The 17,428-nt window shown below is 52.8% G+C and overlaps 1 protein-coding gene across 1 annotated transcript; it reads right to left on the bottom strand.

Moving 5' to 3' along the window:
* Positions 1-135: 135 nt before the first annotated feature.
* On the bottom strand, positions 136-16,673 carry IDH2 (isocitrate dehydrogenase (NADP(+)) 2). Its single transcript, XM_038532853.1, has 11 exons — positions 16,472-16,673; positions 7,166-7,257; positions 6,132-6,297; positions 4,737-4,897; positions 4,511-4,654; positions 3,559-3,695; positions 3,213-3,364; positions 1,269-1,381; positions 997-1,094; positions 794-886; positions 136-476 (listed from the first exon to the last, which is right to left on the bottom strand). The coding sequence occupies exons 1-11, from the start codon at positions 16,590-16,592 to the stop codon at positions 392-394; spliced, it is 1,362 nt and encodes a 453-aa protein (XP_038388781.1). The 5' UTR covers positions 16,593-16,673; the 3' UTR covers positions 136-391.
* Positions 16,674-17,428: the final 755 nt, after the last annotated feature.

Raw genomic sequence — 17,428 nt, forward strand, 5'->3', positions numbered from 1 at the left:
GAACCGTGCGCGACACAGCCCTGCGGCATCACGGGCTGTCCCAGGTGGAACCCGAACCCGCCAGCCCTCCGAGGACCTCTTTCTCAGGGCCTTGGCTGGGTGCCTCCCTCCCTCAGCAACAAACACAACAGACAGTTTTGTGAAGAGCTTTTTAGTAGCTAAATATGGCACCATGTGTTCCAAGGGCAATATAAATTACAGTATGCAAAACACACTGAGTGGCTGAGGTAAAACACACTGTTCCCGCCTCACATCACCATGAGGGGAAACACACAGATACTTTTAAAAACATCTTGCTTATAAAAAAAAGTTCCCTACAAAGGCCTGAGAGGGGGCTCACTCGAGGCCCACTGCTAGCTCAGCCCCACCCGCCACCCGCGGCCCGCCCCCACTACTGGCCCAGAGCCTTGTCCAGGTTGTTCTTGATGGTGTCCAGGAAGTCGGAGGTGTTCAGGAAGTGCTCATTCAGCTTCACGCTGCCGAGAGAACACCGTTCGCATGAGGAGCGGCTCCAGCCGGGCCCTCCCAGGGCAGAGCCTGAGCCTGGGCACCTGAGTGGCCGCCCTCCCAGGTCAGAGGCTGCTGAGAGCCCACCACCAAAGGGCCACAGTGAGTTCAGCAGGGGATGGCCAGGCTCGGGGTGCTAGCCTCGGGGATAGGGACCTGTCCAAGCTCGGGCCCTTGGTGGCTAAGCTCACCCTAGAGGGGGCCTCTAAGAGGATCCTCTGGCTTCTTCCCATCCAACCCTGAGGTCCCTAAAGGTCAGTCCCACCCTCTGCCACAGGCCACGCACTTGCTGAGGCCATGGATACAGCCTGCCAGGTCCTTGGTCATGGCTCCACTCTCCACAGTCTGGACACACACTTTTTCCAGGGTCTGCGCAAACCTGCGGCGGGGGGGGGGGGGGGGGGGGGACACAGAGTGAGGCCCCAGCTTACAGCACCAGGACCCAGGATCTGCCCTGGATCAGCTCAGGCCCCCTCCCTCTCCACTCACCTGATGAGGTCCTGGTTCCCATCCAGCTTCCCCCGGTGCTCCAGGCCGCGTGTCCAGGCAAAGATGCTGGCAATGGGGTTCGTGCTGGTAGGCCGGCCCTGGGGGTGGGGGCCACAGGGGCATCAGGAACCAAACCAGCCGACAAGGGGGCACCTGGATGCAGCTGGCCACCCCTAGGCTGACAAACCAGACTCCATCCTCCCAGCCTTCAGCATCACTGGGTTCTGGGCCCCTGGGGTAGATGGGCGTGCGACCACAGTCCCTACACTCACCTTCTGGTGCTCCCGATAATGGCGGGTTACCGTTCCATGAGCAGCCTCAGCCTCGATGGTCTTCCCATCGGGGCAGACCAGCACAGATGTCATCAGGCCAAGGGAGCCAAAGCCTGAAGAGGGGGAAGACCTTCCTTTCAGTGGAGTGTGAGTACCACTCCTCCAACCATGGGTTGAGCCCACCTGCCCTCCTGCTTGTGAGGAGGAGCCTCTCAGCTCTGAGCTGCCTCTCTGCTCATGACCCCCGACTGTGCCTGGGAGGACAGTCACTGTTTTGGGCTTGACTACCCTTGTCGTGGGTCTGCAGAGCCTGGTACAGGGCACGGGGCTATTCACAGATGGCTACACATCAGCCTGTGAACATACATCTGTGTCCCCACTGCCAGGGCCCCAGACCCCAAGCATTCCACCCACCCAGTCTGGCTCATAACCAAACAGCTCATTCAAGCAGAAAGCCCACCACCAGCTACTGCACAACGATCACTTTATCTGCTGCTCTTTTAGGCGACTTTTTGGCGATTTATGATTTATTCCCAAATTTTCCCAAATCCAGATGTCAACTTTTTCTATTGTCAAGGTCTCTTGGGCTTCAAAAGCACCCCACAGCACCAAAAATAAGAACTGTTAAGTCCCCAGATTTAGAAAAAGTGAAAAACTTATAAAAAAAATTAGTTGTCCAAGGGGCATCTGGGTGGCTCAGTGAAGCATCTGCCTCTGGCATAGGTCATGATCTCAGGGTCCTGGGATTGTGTCCTGAGTCAGGTTCCCAGACCAGCAGGGAGTCTGCATCTCCCTCTCCATCTACTCATCCCCCCTCTCCCTACCCCACTTATATTCTCTCTCTCAAATAAATAAATAAAATCTTAAGAAGAAAAGAAAATTAGTTTTCTAAAATGCCTGCAGCTGGGGCATGGGAAAGGGGTCCCTTCTCTATGTTTACTAGACTCTCATACCCACCAATTCCTTATATACTTTAAGGTAATTATCATGTCTTTCTCTTGTCTGCTATGGCTTTTCATCCTTCCATCCTAGACAGGAATTGTTCTAGTAAGAGGATCTACTTACTGAAATAAAGCCAAAGATTTTTGTTTTTATTTTTGCTTTTTTAAAGATTTTACTTATTTATTTATTTATTTATTTATTTATTTATTTATTTATGAGAGAGAGAGAGAAGCAGAGACACAGGCAGAGGGAGAAGCAGGCTCCCTGCACGGAGCCTGACATGGGACTCGATCCCAGGACTCCAGGATCAGGCCCTGAGCCGAAGGCAGACATTCAACCGCTGAGCCACCCAGGAGTCCCGAACCAAAGGTTTTTATAAAACATTAGGACACTGTATCTTTTCCTCACAACTTTCACTTGGAAAAAGTAGAGTTCACTTTTCTTCTCAGGAGCTAGTTCTTATAGCTACTTCTCTAATGGCCTCATCCATGCTTTTTGCTGTAATCCAATTTGTCTCATAGGATGCTCTAGGGCTTGGGGCTTTGCCACCTTCCCCACTATTATCCTACAACCAACAGATCTACTGGGCAAAATGAATTCTCTGTAATTCAAAAAGCACTCGGTTGTGCTCAATCCCATTTTTCTGCTAGAGCCAAATCTAGCCCAAACCTGGAGCCAGGGTGACTTGGCTCCTTCGTGGACAGCAGCAACCTCAAAGCTGACACACCTCACCCTTTAGGACCTGAATTCCTATGTTCTCCTTTCTCTGGAAAAGTAGCCTTAGTAATACACCAGTCCAAACCAAATTTGCGATCCTTCCTCCCTTCTATTCCAGGGAGCTCCTGCCCCCTGCTGTCCACGGGGAACCGGAACCTCTCAATGAGCTAGTGAGCCCCAGTCCTACTGCCTCACTAAAGAGGTTTTCTCTGAAAAGGGTCTGAAAATCGCCCAGCCAGAGAAAATCAACAATCGACCCCCTGGGGAACAGCACTCCCAGCATACCCTGGGCCAGGATGTCCGACTGCACATCCCCATCGTAGTTCTTGCAGGCCCACACAAAGCCACCTGAAGACTTGAGGACCTGAGCCACCATGTCGTCAATGAGCCGGTGCTCATACCAGATCTTATTCTTGTCAAAGTCGGTCTTGTAGTGCCTGGAAGCAAAAGGGCCTGATGTGGGGAGAGGGCAGGAAGCTAACAAGTTGGGGATCTCTCCCTGAGCTCAGAGCTGAGCTGAATTCACTGGGACAGCAGCCACCCTGTAGGATGGGGATTGAGGGGGTTGCTTAGTGTATTCCATAGAAAGGGTGTGGGATCCTTAGAGAGCAATAAAGGGAGAGGCTGTTACTTCTCAAAGATCTCTTGGAAGATGTCCTTGAAGCGCCCGTCATAGGCTTTCAGAATGGTGTTCTTCGTGCTCATGTACAGGGGCCACTTCTTTTGGATGGCATACTGGAAACAGCTGTGCGCAAAACCCGAGATGGACTGTAGGGAGAGAGAGAGGCCCCTGGCATGGTACCCAGTCTGGGCACTGCCCACCCTTCCTGGTCCCCAGGGTCAGGACCGGGGCCCCAGGAATGGCATCCTCTCCCTCCAGATGTACGACCTGCTCTGACAGCCTGGGTGAACCCACCACCCTGGAGGGAGCATCCGCTGTGTCTGCTGGCCTAGTATCCCCCTCTCAACTTCTGGGAGGAAGCAGCCCCTGAATTTTGCCCCTCCTCTCCCCTGATTCCCCCAGCCCACCAACCCATCTCTATAGAGTTGACCGTGTGTCCCGGTGGAGCCTATCTGGGACCTCCATGATTGGCTCAGAGATGGTCTCATGACCCAGGCCTGGCACTTTTTGCTGGAACCATGAACAAAAAGGGCACTTTCCTGATAGGGAAACCAAGCTGGCCGGGGATAAGCCCAGAGCTACTGATGGCCACTTCCTCAGAACCCAAGAATGAAGCCAACCACAGAAGAAATGAAAACCAAGAGCTGGAGAAAGGGAAAAAAGAATGCTTATCCGGTTTGTTTAAGCCAAGCATCCTGACAACTAACTCAGTCCCAAAGGCATGTTGGGAGAATGAGCACAGGAAGTTGGAGAGCAGGGGCGTCTGGCTGAGCAGGGGTCTTAGAGCCCCACTCCATACCGGGCACACCATGGGTCCCCCTGAACGCATCTCGGAGGCATTGGCTCACAGGCCTCAGACCTTTCCAGGCCCTGGGCGCGGGAGGAGTCAGAGTCAGCAGTTCCAGGTGGCCTGAAGGGAGGCAGGGCCCAGCGAGGAGGGACTCGGGAGCCACAGCCTTACCTCGTCGGTGTTGTACATGCCCATCCCCACGCCGCCGCCGGGGAAGTTGTACACCTCCCACTCCTTAGCACCGCTGCCATCCTTTGGGGAGAAAATGATCTTGAACGTGCCAGCTCGGTCCACCACGAAGTCTGTGGCCTTGTACTACAGAGATGAGAGTGCAGCTCAGGCCAGGGGTCCAGTGAGGGTCCCAGGCCAGTGAGAGCCAACTCCCGCCGTGGCCCACCTGGTCACCATGGGCGTGTCTGCCAATGGTGATGGGCTTGGTCCAGCCGGGGACGAGGCGTGGGATGTTTTTGCAGATGATGGGTTCCCGGAAGACGGTCCCCCCAAGGATGTTCCGGATGGTTCCATTGGGACTCTTCCACATCTTTTTCAACTTGAACTCTACGAGGACAGAGATGGAGCGGCCCCGCTGCAGCCCCCACCTTCCAACCAAAATGTGAACCCTAAGCAAGAATGCAGCCTGATGGGAGCCTGCAAATCATCCTGGGGAATGCCTAGAATATGAAGGAGTGGGCCATGGGATTAGATTCCTTGGCTGCAAGGTCCACCACCTCCAACTGTGAGTTTTATGCAAATGGCTTAACCTGAGCTATAAAATGAAATTATTGATAAGATACCTAGCCTTTGGGTTGCTGTGAGGATTAAATGAACTCGTATGTAAAGTGGCTAGCACAGCACCTGGCAAAGAAGTGCTCTATCAGCTGCCATTATTCCCACATCACGCTCGGTCTGACGGGACTCTGGCAGCACGCTGCCACTCTGCAGACCTTCTTCTGTTCTTGCCACGGTACTGCCACGAACCTCGGGGTCCAGCCCACATTGCTAAGACTGTGACTCTCTATTTCCTTGTCCACAAAATAAGAATATATAAATCCCAGGGCTCAGGAGAAATAAGAACTGCAAAAAAAGCCTCACACTAAAATGATTCCAATACCACCCGAAAGACGGGAGGAGCTCTGGAGCATTTGGAAATGTGCCTTGAATGCCTCCTTCTAGCTTCCTCACACTGTAGCAAGTAGCAAGAGAGAAAGAGCTCTGCAAACCCCTAAACCACCCTTTCTCAAATTTTCCAAACCTGGCCCCTTTATCCACACGCTGGTGCCATTATTTCCTGGAACCGTGAAAAGTGGTCCCCAGAACCAGGGACCAGCAGCCAGTCCAAGCCTGGTGAGGGCGGCTGAGACCTTTCCACAGCCACAGGGGCAAGGGGCAGAGCTGCAATGCCAAGATGATGGCGAGACATGAGCAATGCTCCCCAGAGCCCCCTGAGGCTCTCGAGCCTGATAAACAGCACTCTGCTGGACAGAGGTGGCACCAAGGCTCTCGTAAACCTGCCTGCTGAACAATCCAGGAGGCCAGAGGGGCAGGCTGCCAAAGCAGCTCTCCTTACTGTGCCGGCATCAGCATGAGCATCCTCCTCACTGTCACCAAAGACACCTACACTGGCCAGAGCCACATAGCACAGCAGAAAGCCCACGGGCCTGGGAACACCACCCCACCCAGCCTCATCTGCAAGAACCTCAAGGGCTCCCCTGCCTCCCAGGCAATCACAGGGAGACTGGGTTCGTGGCTCAGCCCCCACGGCCCTGGCCCACCCACCTCCGCCCCCTCACACCTTCCACTCGGGCTTCATCGGGGGTGATGGTGGCACATTTGACAGCCACACTGTACTTCTGGGTGGCCAACGCGGAGTCTATGGTGACCTGGTCGTTGGTCTGGTCACGGTTTGGAAGTCCCAGGTCGAAATACTTGAGCTGGACGTCCACGTGGGGTAGGATGAGCTAGAGACAGATGACCAGGACAAGGTATCAGCCCAGATGTCTGTGACCGAGGGGCATGCATGGGCGAAAGCAGAGGACACCCACTTGGGGCAAGGATGACAGAAGGCCAGTGGAGCAAGGGGACAGCATGGCAGAGGGATGAGATCAGCCATTCCTCAGTGGGGCCAGGTGAGAGCTGTCAGGATGCCAGGGTTCTCGGGAGAGACCAGGCCGCAGCCTCTGGAAGGGCTCTGCTCCCAGCATGGACAGCAGTGGCCCAACTCAGCTGAACCCCAACTCCAAGTATCTCTGTATTTCTCTGTACAGTGGGTTCCCTGTTCCTCCCCAATGGGAAGTAGCAATTCTCAACCTTCTTGTGAATACACACACAATATGGGCTCTCCCAGGCAGATCCACACCACAGCAACTTTGGAGAAGCCAAGTAGCCATGCTGGAAGCCAACACCATGATAGCTCAGACACATACATCCCTGTCCGATGAGCACTGCAGCCATAATCTGGGTAGCAGCCCCGAACCCCAAGGATAGGTTAACTCTATGCATGCTGCCCGGCACACCAGCCCCTGTCTCCTTCCAGAAAGCACATCAGAACATGGGGTATCAAAAGGCCACGATGCAGGGTAGGCCTTGAATGCACACACACTCTGTAAAACATGTGGGCTCTGGCACCAGCACAGGACACACTGCTGAGGACGGACCCCTGCCCGATATTGTGAAAACCATGCATGGTCTGGACATGACAGCAAGGTGGATGGAAGGACAGATTGGGCCACAGGGCTGCTGCCGCCCACCAGGGCAGCTGGTGACCCTGGGACCTGACTTGGGGCACAGGGAGCTGTGCAGAGAGCTGCCCACTCTGGGAGGAACTACCTTCTCCTTGATGAACTGCCAGATGATCCTGGTCATCTCATCGCCGTCCATCTCCACCACCGGCTTTGCCACCTTAATCCTCTTGTCGGCATCTAGGACCGGGCACACGCAGTGCGTCACACCTCTGGGGAGGGCCGCGGTGGCGGGGGGCGGGGGATTGGCTCGCCCCACCAGCCAGACCTGCCCTTCACCCAGGAGGGAGCATTGTCAAGGGGCCCAGTTACCCACGTGCCCTCCCTCTCCCCCTCAGCAGGAGCAGCTCCTGGGCCACCTGGGGGACCTGGACCACCCCACTGAGGACGGGCAGCTAGGACCAGCCAGAGAGATGCCAGCCTGGACAATCAGATCCTCTCCCTTGGAATCTGAAGGCAGAGGAGACCAACTCAGAGACAAAGAGCCAGCTGGGGCCACCCTGTCCAACAGCAAGTCAGGAAGCGGACGCCTACAAGCTGCTGCCACTCCGTCCCCAGGGCAGCCAGCAGCCCCTGTGGCCCAATCCCTGCAGCTCTATGAGCTATCCCACATCCTTTCTGTAACCTCGTCTCAAAGTCACCCAGTTACTAACCTTGTAACAGGAGCCGGACTAAAGCTAAGTGAGGACAGAAACTGTATTGGCACCTCCTGTGTGCCTGATGGCATACACACGCCCTTTACGTGATTCCTTTTAGGTCTCAAACTGCTCCCAAAACGGTATATGGTTATCTCCCCCTTTAAATGTGATACAACTGAGACTCTCAGAGTTTCCCAGCTTACTGCCAAAGGTTACACCGCCTGAAGACAACACATCTTCCACCTTTCTCAATGGGAAGCATAGGCTTAGGACATCGGAATGGAACTCAGAACCCTGGATCCGAGCTGGCTCAAGGTGGCCTGTCGCACAGAGAAGCACTAAAGGTCCGGGGAGATGGTGGAGGACAAGAGGAACCAGGGGAGGCTCTCCAAGGAAAGTCTGACTCATGAGAAAAACCAACAGTCTGGGAAGTGAGGTCCAAAGAAAACACAAGAAAATGGCTCATCCAGTTAAATCAGTGCAGGCTACTTGGAGTAGACAGAGGTACCTGAGCACCAGCACGTTCCTCTACCCACAGCCAGGAAGAAGCAGTGACTAAGTAGGGCGACCAGATCTGTGTCAAACCTACCACTGGGCTTCCATCACCAGAAGGCTCACTCACTGCTGAAACCCAGGCAAGAGGACAGCTGAGAGTGGGGCTCTGTCCCCAGTGGAGTCTCCTCAGCCCTCACTTAGGGCCCATTAACTTTTATGTCACACACAATCCTTACGAATATAGTTCCGGGTCTTCCACCTCACCAGAGATTAGAGCAAGTCCAAAGAGGGGACCAGGATGTACACTTAAATGGTCAGAAGAAGTGACCACTGCCGGGTAGACAGCAAGGGACAGAAGTCTATGAAAAGCAGGCCCTCAAACTAAAAAAAGCATTGCCACCTACGCACATTTAAAACAGAAGTGACCAAAACCCAACAACTCCAAACATATAACTGTCCCACAATACACACCACAACCATGACTCATGCTGGCATCCCCAACCCACAGAGAAAAAGGTGAATTATGTGCAGCAAAATGACTCACTTTCCAAAGATGTGCACAGATTTTTTAATCTAAAAATAATCTCCCAAAGATATGCAAACAGATTTTTTTTTTAATCGAAAAAGATTTTTAGAGATTATTTAGGAAGAAAAATGAGACCCAGGGAGTGTGGCTTATGTCAGAAGTCAGGATAGATCCCAGGTTTCTAGCTCAAGCATAGCCTCTGGATACCCTCATGGGTCACATGTAGAGAAGCAGAAAGCAAACACACACTCCAAACATTCCATTCCCTAGAGAACAAGGTGGATGCAGCTGGCACTGCTCTACCACCCTTTCCAGGACGCGAAGGGGCCTTTGGACCCAAGCTACAAAATTTCTTCACCTTTCCTGGCTGAAAGCTTGAGAGGGCCTCGGGACCTCAGAAAGTCTACTGGGCTGTTGCAGAGCTAGCTCAGCTTTTAAGAGCGCTTCTCCTGAATTAAAGTCATGAGAGCTAATCAAGGTGTTATTTTAATTGTACTGAATCTGCCATAATCATAATCCCTAAGGAGAAGTCATCTGGGGCTAATCCTAAAGGTTTCAGCCTCACTTGGGTCTGCTCAATTTTTGGACTTCCGACACCAGACACCTGTATGGGGAACTCAATGTCAAGATCACAGCAGGCAGCCCTCCCTGCTGTGCCTGCAGGTGTCAAACCCTCAGAGAACACAGGCCCACTTATTTACAACCAGGTGCTAAGCACCTCTTCCTGAAACACTGAGAAAAACATAACAGTGCCTGGCCTCAAGGAGTGTGAGTAAGGGTAAATCTATGATGGAGAGAGACCAAGCAGCTGCTCTGTCATCAGAGTCAGGAGTACAGCCACCCTGAAGGAGCACTTCCCAGAGCTGGGGGCAACCACGGGAGCTAAAGCAGCATAGACTTGGGGCACTGGCTCACTCAGTCAGTATAGCATGCAACTCCAGATCTCAAGGTCATGAGTTCAAGCCCCACACTGGGCACGGAGCAGACTTAATAAAATAAAAATTATAAACAACTACAAAAATAAAGAAACTAAATATTATTAATTGGTGACTAAGATTTTAAAAGGTAATTTCAACAACAATAACAACAAATAGCCAGTTAATAAATGGGCCAAGGACTTAAATGGATATTTCTTCAAAAATGACATGTAAATGGCCAATAAGCATATGAAAATCACCCCACAGCACTAATCACTAGGGAAATGCAAATCAAAACCACAATGAAATACCACCTCACACCTATTAGGATGGCTACTATCAAAAACAAAACAAAAAACCCAAAACAGAAAACAACAGGTGTTGGTGAGGATGTGGTGAAACTGGAACCCTTGTATACAGCTGGTAAGAACGTACAATGTTGCAGCCACTATGGAAAACAGTATGATGGTTCCTCAAAAAATTAAAGATAGAGGGCAGTCCAGGTGGCTCAGCGGTTTAGCGCCTGCCTTCAGCCCAGGGCATGATCCTGGAAGACCCCACGTCAGGCTCCCTGCATGGAGCCTGCTTTTCCCTCTGCCTGTGTCTCTGCCTCTCTCTGTGTGTCTCTCGAGTAAATAAATAAAATCTTTAAAAAAAAAAAAATTAAAGATAGAATTGCCATATTGTCCAGGGCACCTGGATGGCTCAGTCAGTTAAGCATTCAACTCTTGATTTTGGCTCAGGTCATGATCTCAGTGTTGAGATGGGGTTGGGGCTCGGGCTCTGCTCTGGGGGGACAGCCTACTTGGGATTCTCTCTCTCTCTTTCCCTCTGCCCTTCCCCTATAAAAAAAAAGGTGGGGGGGAGGGAGAATTGCCACCTTGCCAGCAATCCCACTTCTAGATATGTATCCAAAATAATTAAAAGCAGGGTCTCAAAGACATATGTGTACACTCATGTCCATAGCAGAATTATTCACACACTGGGACACCTGGGTGGCTCAGCGATTGAGCGTCTGCCTTCGGCTCAGGTCACGATCCTGGAGTTTCAGGATCAAGTCCCACATCAGGTCCCTGTGGGGAGCCTGTTTCTTCCTCTGCCTATGTCTCTGCCTCTCTCTGTGTCTCTCGTGAATAAATAAATGAAATTTAAAAAAAAAAGGAATTATTCACATAGCCAAGAGGTGGGAGCAACTCAAATATCACCAAGGAACGAATGGATGAATGAAATGTGGTATGAGCCTTCGAGAGGACACTGGAAACTAATGCAGGAAGGTTAAGAAAAACGTCCCTACAAAAGATTAAATGATGTTCATAATTCCAAGTTTCTCTAAGACTGGGCTCCCCAGCACTCAAATGTGAATGTACTTGCTTGGAAACTAAAAAAGGAAGTGCTGCCGCCGTCAGTGACAGCAATGGATCCAGACCTACCTCCATATCTCTTGCTGCTCAAGTTCTTTTGTTTCAAATCCCATAAAGCCAGTTTCCCCTTGGATGGCCAGTGGAGTTATGATGTGGTATACTTACATAGACAGCATTTCCACATTTCCCAAACACTCTCAAACCATTTCTGGGAGGTAACTCTTTTTTTCCCCCCCTTTTTAAGACTTTATTCATTTATTCACGAGAGACACACAGAAAGTGGCAGAATTATAGGCAGAGGGAGAAGCAGGTTCCCTGCGGGGAGCCCAATGCAAGACTCATCCCATCCCAGGACCCCGGGATCACGACCTGAGCCAAAGGCAGATGCTCAACCAGATACCCAGGTACCTCTAGAAGGTTACTCTTATAATAAATTAAAAGCAGTAATAACTATGCAAGGAATTAATAACCATATACTGCCTAAGCTTCTCACAATCCCTGTACCTTACCCAGAAGGTCAATTAAATTTTAAACTCTTTTTTTTTTAAATGGGTATCTCAAGAATGGAATATTCAGTCCTAAAAATTAAGAGAATGCTGACATAAGCTGCAACAGGGATAAACCTGCAGGACAGGGGATCCCTGGGTGGCTCAGCGGTTTAGCGCCTGCCTTTGGCCCAGGGCGCGATCCTGGAGTCCCGGGATCGAGTCCCACGTCGGGCTCCCAGGCATGGAACCTGCTTCTCCCTCCTCCTGTGTCTCTGCCTCTCTCTCTCTCTTTCTCTATCATAAATAAATAAATAAATCTTTAAAAAAAAAAAACAAACCTGCAGGACATTAAGAGTACTGAAATAAGCTAGTCACAAAAAGAAAAATACTGCCTGCTTCTACTTACAAGAGGTACCTAGAGGAGTCAAATTCATAGAAACAGAAAGTAGAACGGTTGGTTGGTCATTGCCAGGAGCTGTGGGGGAGGAGGGTGTGGGGAACTGTTGTTTAATGGGCACAGAGTTTCAGTTTTGCAAGACGATAAATCTCTGGGGATTGGTCTCTCTGGGGATTGGTCGTTCGACAACGTGAAAGTATTAATGCTACTGAACTTCATACTTAAAAATGGCTAACATGGAAATTTTTGTTACGCAGTTTTGCCACGATGCAAAATAAGAAAAATTTTTAGTTTTTATTAGTTTTTTTTTTTTAAGATTTATTTATTTATTTATTTATTTATAGAGACACAGAGAGAGAGAGAGAGGCAGAGACACAGGCAGAGGGAGAAGCAGGCTCCATGCAACAAGCTTGATGTGGGACTTGATCCCGGGTCTCCAGGATCACACCCCGGGCTGCAGGCGGCGCTAAACCGCTGAGCCACTGGGGCTGCCCAATTTTTAGTCTTTAAAAATCTAAACCAGTGGGGAAAAACACACAAAAACAAAAAAAAAGAAAAAAGAAAAAAAGAAACACACACACACAACAACAACAACCCAGAGGAGATTTTACGTAAAAATACAGTCTCTTCTTTGAAGGGTGAGTTGCTTCTACCACACTGAGATGGTGTTCACTCATGGCAAGGATGGGCGGCACTAGAGACAGCTTCTTGATTCCAGGCCTATCCTGTACCCTCCAGAGGACATAAGCTCCAAGGCATCAGAGTAGGAGATGTTGTGTGTTCAGCCGATATGGTAGGGACACCCCCATCGTCTGCCCCTCTCTGGGTGACAAGTGATGACAAGCAATCTGAAATCCAATGAAAAGGGCACGGACCTCCCTGAAAGCTTTGAAGGAACAGCCACCATATTAAATCTTCGGAAGACACGTTGCACACTGTCCTGGCCAGAGTGTGGGATGGAATCACACCAGTCACAGTAGGCCAACTCTCCTCACCATCTGGTCTGCTAGCACCCAACACCAAGGAAGGATTTTTTTTTTTAATTTATTTTTTATTGGTGTTCAATTTACTAACATACAGAATAACCCCCAGTGCCCGTCACCCATTCACTCCCACCCCCCGCCCTTCTCCCCTTCTACCACCCCTAGTTCGTTTCCCAGAGTTAGCAGTCTTTACGTTCTGTCTCCCTTTCTGATATTTCCCACACATTTCTTCTCCCTTCCCTTATATTCCCTTTCACTATTATTTATATTCCCCAAGGAAGGATTTTAAAACCTGTCCCCAGTTTCAGGATCCACCTGCTGCTCCAAACCCAAGGCTAAAGATCCCTCCCAAGAAAGCTACCACCCCCAAGACTAAGTACTTTACCACGTTCTCACTCAGGCTGCTCTCAGCTACCATAGCTGAGCAGCATGTAGGGGGAAGCCCCCAATTCCTGGGAGCTCAAGAAGGCAGGGCAGCAATTCTGGAAGAGGCTCTAGCATTTTCCTTGGTGTCAACCTCCACTCCTCCATTTCCTTACAGCCACATCTACACCATCAAAAAATCTTAATGGCTCTTCCTTCAAAACACATCCAGAGTCCAGCCACTTCTCACCACCCCCAGCGCAACCAGCCAGGTGCAGGCCACCCTCTTTTGCCAGATTATGACTCCAAGCCTCCTACCAAAACTCTGAAGCCAAAGTGTACCTGTTAAATCTAAATCAGGCCAAGACACTCTTCTCAAACCCTCCAAAGGTCAAAGTCCTCAAAAAAGCATGCCCCCCACCTCCCAACCAGCCCGACCAGATCTGTTACTGCCCTCCTCCCTACCCCACCCCCACTCCCCACCCTACTCTGTGCCAGCCTCAGGCACTCCCTACCCCTCTGCTTCCCTACAAGCAAAAGTGCACTTCTCCACCAGGCCTTGGCACCTGATAACCAAATGACCTGTTTCCTTATTCCATTAGCCCTTCATTCAAGGTCTTTTCTGGCGGCCCCATAAAAACTTCCACACACACCTTCCTGACCAATTTGTTCCCCTTAGTTCGTGTTCTCACACACCACACTAGTCAATTTCTACCTTGTTTTACTGACTGTCCCCACATTAGAATTTAGGCTGCACAGGAGCAGAAATCTTTGCCTCTTATTTCTGGCTCTGTCCCTAGCACCTTGCACAGAGGCTGGCACACAGTAGAGCACCATAGTTGTTGAAGTCACAAATGAATGCCAAGTCAGTCAGTTTGGTCTAGAGTAAGCAGCTACCCTGTCCTCACCTCCTATTGGGATGCAATGTGCCCCCTCCCCTCCTACCTTCTGGGAATGCCACACAGAGACCAGTGAGCTCTCCCCATCAGATTTCACCAGACCAACACAAATGTACATGGGTGGCATGTCTGCCAGGCAATGGGCAAACTGCCCTGGAAAAACTCACAACTTATACTGTGTTAATATGTGCAATCCACTGACATTTTAAACATGCATTTACCTTAATGTAAACTCCAGGGTAGGTCACAGAGCATGGCTTCCAGTAACCAGAGGGCAGTGTCCAGCACCTCACACCCGGAATGCAACCAGCACAAGAGGCTCCAACCTCACATGGAGGATTTGAGGGCCCCAGGCTTTCTCCAAACCTGCTGGACCTAAACATGACCACCCAAAACACCTCTGATGGGGCAGCAGTGGTCTTATCTGATGTGGCCAAAACAAGCGGAGAACACATAATCACCACCCCACGGGTAGGTCTGCAGAACGCTGATCAATCATTAAATAATCTGCCCTAGAATCTAAGAGTGCAGGCAAGTCACCAAGGTCTGAAAAGTGAAGAGGGAGGGTAAGAAAAATCAAGAAGTTCCTAGGTGAGGAACAGAGCTAAGGAGGGCCAGCCAAGATAATTCTCCCAGGGAGTGCCTGAGCAGAGCCCACCCTCACTTTCCCAAAGTCCAGTTTATCAGAACTACCACCAGCAGTCGCTGGAGGCCAGGGAATTGCAAAACTAGAGACGTGGGAATTACCAAGCAGCAAAGACACAGGAGTGTTTTAGCCAAAAAAAATATATTCTTTCTGGTCATCAAGGGGAATGCCAAATATTCTCTCCAGCAGTGTTGCCAGGTAACAAGCTAGCAGAGGCCACAGTTGTCATCTCTTGTCTAACTCAATCAAATACTATGTATTCACCCCATTAATAACCAACCCACCACTTGGGGATTTCTAGAAGGACCTACAACTAAAAACTTTCTTTTTCTTTATCATCGATGCAGGAGAGAAAAAGGGTGAACTGGACAGTGTAACTCTAACTATTTTGCTAAAGGTGGTGCCATATGGGAAACTGTTCTGGGGCCTGTGGGCACTTGGAATCTTGGAGTTGCAGGGTTGGCCACTTAAGAGACACATCCCAGAAGTACAAAAGCAGAAATGTCCCTTTCTCCTTGGCAGGGGAGTGGGGGTGGGGGCCCAAGCTCTGTGCTCCCCACCGCCCACTCTTCCCCAATTCTGGTCAGCTGCTCCCACACTCGTTAAAGATTACCTACCCTACCAGTAATGCCAGGCTGCCTGGGCCCCCCTCCCTCTTCCTCACTGCCCTGGCTCACTCCAAGGGGCCCCAGGCCAGGTCAGGAAAGAGGTTCCCGTGGCAACAGGCAAGAGGCAGGGCCAAGGGGGGTACACTGTCCTGGCCTTTTGTAGCTGGCAATGGAGAGTCACGGGGAAGGCGATGCCCACATGCCACAGGGGGCAGCAGGCATTGGTAATGGAGATTCAGGCTAAATCCTGCTTATTCTCACCTGACTACTGGCTTCTTTCCTAAGCAGGGTGCTGAGGGTACCACAGAAGCACTCAGGCACTATTCAGGAGAGAGGCACCGTGGTGTGGCTGCCCAGGGCCCAGTCTCCCAGGCGGGAGAGTGGGGCGGGCCGAAGAGCAGCGCAGGAGCCGGCTGGCGAGAAAAGGCAGCTCAGGCCAAGGAGAGGACCCGGGATGGAGACTTAAGTGACGGGCTGGGGGGGGGGGGGGGGGGGGGGGGTGTCCAAACAAAAGGGAAAATAAGAAGGACGCTCCTCCAGCTGTCGCGTAAAAGGCTCCTAAAATAGCCGACGAGGGCCTGACAGCGAGGAGGGATTACAGAGCGCCGGGCTGCAAAGGAAGGGGAAGTGGATGCCTCCTCCCCGCCTTTGTCTGAGCCGAGACCGCGCCGCGACCCTCCCTCTCACGGGAACACCGGCCCGGGGCTCCCGCCCCCTCTTCGCTGGCCGGCCCCCCTCCCAGGGCAGGCGGGAGGCCCTCCGGGCCCGGACACCCCCAGCACCCCCTACAGGAGTATCTGGGGGCGCGGAGCAGCCCAGAACCCCGCCCGCGCAGGGCCGCAGCGCCCGCCGCGCCAGGGCCACCAGTTGCCACTGTCCTTCAAGTCCCCACCCGTGCGCCTGGCGCGGCCGGAAGCCCCGGGGTCGGGGAGCGCGTCCCCGTCCCCCCGCTCTTTGCGCGCCAACCCCGCCGTCCCCGGCCCGGCGACGGTCCCGAGCCGCGCTCCCCGGTCCCCGCCCGGGAGGCCGCCACGTCGCGGCGCGCGCGCCCGGATCCTCCTCGTGGCACTCACAGTGGCGCCGCGGCTGCTCCTGCAAGCTGGGACCTGTGGGCGCCGCGGCGGCCCAGGCCGGGCCGGAGCCGGAGCCCGAGGCTCTGCACAGAGACCGTACGACCCGCAGGTAGCCAGCCATCCCGCCGCCGCAGGCCAGCTCCCCGCGCGCCACAGGCAAGACGGCGCCGGCGCTGCTCCCGGCGGCCAGGCTGCGTGCGGCAGAGGCCAGCCCGGCGCCCGGGCGGGGGCGGGGCGGGGCGGGGCGGGGCTGCCGGGGGCCGCCCCCCGATTGGGCCTCGCCCGGAAGGAGGCGGGCCGGGACCCGGACTCCTCGAGCGGCGCCGCAGCAGCGGACCCGCCCCCGCGCCCGTGGCGCGCGCCTCCATTGGCGCGCACGGCCTGCGGCGGGAGGCCTCGCGACGCCCCCACTGCCCCGGACCGGCTGGCGCGGGCGGGAGCTGGGCGCTGGCGGCCGCGGTCGGCGGCCTGAACCCCTCTCTCCGGGATGCCCTATTGAAACCGAGGTGTCAAACCCCAAAGGGAGCAGACCCCCGCGCCCTCCGCGTTGGCTGGATTGAAACTCCTTCGCGTTGACCGAGCGCGGGTTCCGTGTTCTTGGACCGAGAGCACGTCGGCTCTCCTCAGGTTCGCGCTCAGATGCTCCTGTCCCCTCCACGAGTTGTGTAGACTGACCCGGGTCAGGAGCTGACATCTCTTCTCCTCTGCTTCTCGCCCGAAATTCAAGCCGCTACTCCTCGAAGTCATTCAGCCTGGCCAGAGTCTGTGTTCTCCCGTCCGCAATGGGGATTGTAATGGTAACAGGGCTGCCAGGAGAGGTGGGTGACATAACGTAAGTAAGAGGCTTGCGGCACACCCCGCGCTGGACTGTTGTAGTTGATGCTTATCACGATCCAGATGCGTCCTCAAGCGGCTTGCACCGAGTGAGCTCGGGATCCACCCTGGCAAACAGTTCAC

This window comes from Canis lupus, chromosome 3, assembly GCF_011100685.1.
Source record: "Canis lupus familiaris isolate Mischka breed German Shepherd chromosome 3, alternate assembly UU_Cfam_GSD_1.0, whole genome shotgun sequence".
Classification (NCBI taxonomy): Eukaryota; Metazoa; Chordata; class Mammalia; order Carnivora; family Canidae; genus Canis; species Canis lupus.

Excerpts from the sequence above, each read along its gene's own strand:
- IDH2 (XM_038532853.1), bottom strand. The coding sequence starts at position 16,592 with ATGGCTGGCTACCTGCGGGTCGTACGGTCTCTGTGCAGAGCCTCGGGC. Across the intron at positions 7,258-16,471 it reads GGAGCAGCCGCGGCGCCACT|ATGCCGACAAGAGGATTAAG; the intron begins GTGAGTGCCACG and ends GCCCGGTCCTAG. Across the intron at positions 1,382-3,212 it reads GTCGGACATCCTGGCCCAGG|GCTTTGGCTCCCTTGGCCTG; the intron begins GTATGCTGGGAG and ends CCCCCTCTTCAG.